Below are 2,500 nucleotides of genomic sequence, written 5' to 3'. Positions count from 1 at the left end.
TGACTAAAATTGCGTAACACTGCCCTTTTAAATTGTTTTGTACATTCAGAATGATTTGCATGCGTTCAGTGAGTTTTAAGGGCCAAAAAAGGTTGAAGGTATATCGAAGACTTTGATTGACTATTGTGCACACGTGTTTATGGGACAGCGGTCGAAGAGTGTAGCACGTCTTGTAAGCTACATGTTTTACCAATACAGAAACAAACCTTAACATTCATTTGAGCTAACCTTAAGCCTAATTAGACGTAAACAAGAGTTTTTAGGCCTAAGGTTAGCTTTAATGAATGTTTAGGTTTGTTTATGTATTGGTAAAACATGTAGCTCTCAAGACGTGCTACACTCTTCGACCGCTGTCCCATAAAGACGTGTGCTCGATCCTCGATCAACGCCTTCGATCACCCACAAAAAAAACACTGATGTCTGTGGCTATTCGCCGAGAGGGGGCCAAGGAATGAATCCAAGGAATCAATTGCCATAATAAAAATGGTTTATAACTGTCGATGTCGTCTCCATTCGGGAAGAAATTAGATGTGTTGTTAAATGTGAAATAACTTCGTTTATCCCAATATTTCTGGGGCCATCTGCAAGGATCGGAATGTTTACGATTTCTAGTTTCCCTTAAGTTGGTAAAACGGCGCGCGGTCGGGAAGAAGTGAAATCCCAGACCACCTGGGATTTTCCTGAAACAAGAGCTAAGTTCAACCGCGGAAAGAACTACAGCAGCATAAAAGATACATCTTTGAGATCTATGATGCTCCTGGGAAAGAAATTAAAAAATCAACTATTAGCAAGTCAGAGTTGAAACCCTTTTTTGTTTCAAAAATCAAGATTTAAAAACTTTTCAAAACTACAATGGTGTGTGGAAAACTAAGACCTAAAAAACTAAAACCTTCCAGGAAAAAATCAAAACAGTAGATGGTAAAATATGTACTTTCCCTTGTTTCCCTGCCGTTTAAAATTCGCGAGTTTTTTCTAGGGAATTAACGCGAGGTCTTGGTTTGCACATGCAGGTCATTTTGCAGGAAACGAAGACCCCAGAAAAAAGTGAATTATGGAATTATGACTAGCAAAAGACACCATTCCTGTTGTTCGCAGTGGATCTCAGTGGAAATCATTGGAAGAAGAAGGAAGAAGGAAGTCAGTGGAAGTCATGACCTCACTGAAGGTCATTTTTGGTGAATTATTGCAGGGTCTTTCTTCATATTTGGTCTTCATTTTCCGCATAGCAGCCTGGCTTTTTCACAGTTGAAATTCTCAGGGGACACAGGTGGTTATAACTATTTTAGTAGGAATGTGTAAGATTGTAGCTCTAGGAATCTTGAAGCCCGCAACCAATAAAAACCTAGTCACTTGGATTCGGAAGCCTCGTAATAGAACGAAGAACCTGGGATTGTCTCGCAGTGATTGTTTAGTTGTCTGTCTATCCCTTCTACGTAATATGCACTGCTATATTGTGTTTTGAGGTTACCTAGCAATGTGGTTATTTTAACCAAATTTTGAATTTACCATTTTGAAGTCTAAATTTAGGCCATAATTAAATTATGGCTTAAGGCGACTGAACGCAGTTTTTGATAGCTTTGTTTCATTTACCTTTTTCTCTAAAACCTTTGATTCTTTGGTCACCAAAAATGGTAGCAAGCAACTTAACATAAACTTCGGTTTTTTGATAGTTAAGCTGACAATACAATACAATACAATACAATACAATGTTCTTTATTTTGAGAGGGTAATACATCATTAACCCAGCAAAGAGTTTTCTAACACATGGCCCTCTGTATGATACACCACAGAAGACAGACCACAACACCGGGAACTACATGCCCTACTCTTTGCGACAAGTGTGCGGGTTCTTCTACATCCCACAGGATTATGAACATTGAAGGGTTGTGAGACGGGACCTCCGGCTTATCGTCCTTATCCGAGAAGACTAGAGAGTCTAACCATTTGCAGATGTAATTACAAAGGCAGCACTTTCTCCTCCGTTATTTTAAGACCCTGAGTGCTGGTCCGGCCGGAGTTGAACTCACGACCTCCCGCGTGACAGCCCGGTGCTCAACCAAGGCCAAGGCAACATGAATAAATATAAACAGGCCTTTAAAATAGGATTTGTTTATTTGCAGAAAATCTGGTCGTAAGATTTTCTTTATAAACTGCATGCAACAAGCTTGTAACGATGCTCACAAGTTAACACTATTTTAATAACTTGACAGAGAGACCTTTAACTATCCCTTGTTGAAGGCTCACTGGAAAATCTACAATTTCCTCGGTTAAAGTTCAAATTTTTTTCAACGCTCCAGTTACCTGCTTCCTAAAGTATTTTCGTGCCAAATTTCGTCAAATTCTAACGAGTGGTTCTCGAGAAATAGGCGTATCTCCGAGAAAGCTATTCCGTCAATCGCAATTTTTTAACTTACTACGCATGCGCTTCATTCAACTGGGTTCTTTCGATAGCAAAGAAAAATCTGCGAATTGCAGAGTTCTTTGCATTGTTACCTTTTCT

General features: G+C 39.3%; 1 protein-coding gene across 2 annotated transcripts in view; it reads right to left on the bottom strand.

Moving 5' to 3' along the window:
* The window catches only part of LOC137980487 (calpain-9-like), a 46,607-nt gene that overhangs the window by 8,045 nt on the left and 36,062 nt on the right, over positions 1-2,500 (bottom strand). For both annotated transcript variants that reach the window (XM_068827945.1, XM_068827946.1), the window contains exon 15: positions 736-757. In XM_068827945.1, the coding sequence (XP_068684046.1) occupies positions 736-757 (22 nt within the window). The remainder of the gene's footprint in view (positions 1-735; positions 758-2,500) is intronic.

The sequence above is a fragment of the Montipora foliosa genome, chromosome 12, assembly GCF_036669935.1.
Source record: "Montipora foliosa isolate CH-2021 chromosome 12, ASM3666993v2, whole genome shotgun sequence".
Classification (NCBI taxonomy): Eukaryota; Metazoa; Cnidaria; class Anthozoa; order Scleractinia; family Acroporidae; genus Montipora; species Montipora foliosa.
The sequence above is the reverse complement of the archived record's forward strand: the minus strand, read 5'-3'. Positions and strand labels throughout refer to the sequence as shown.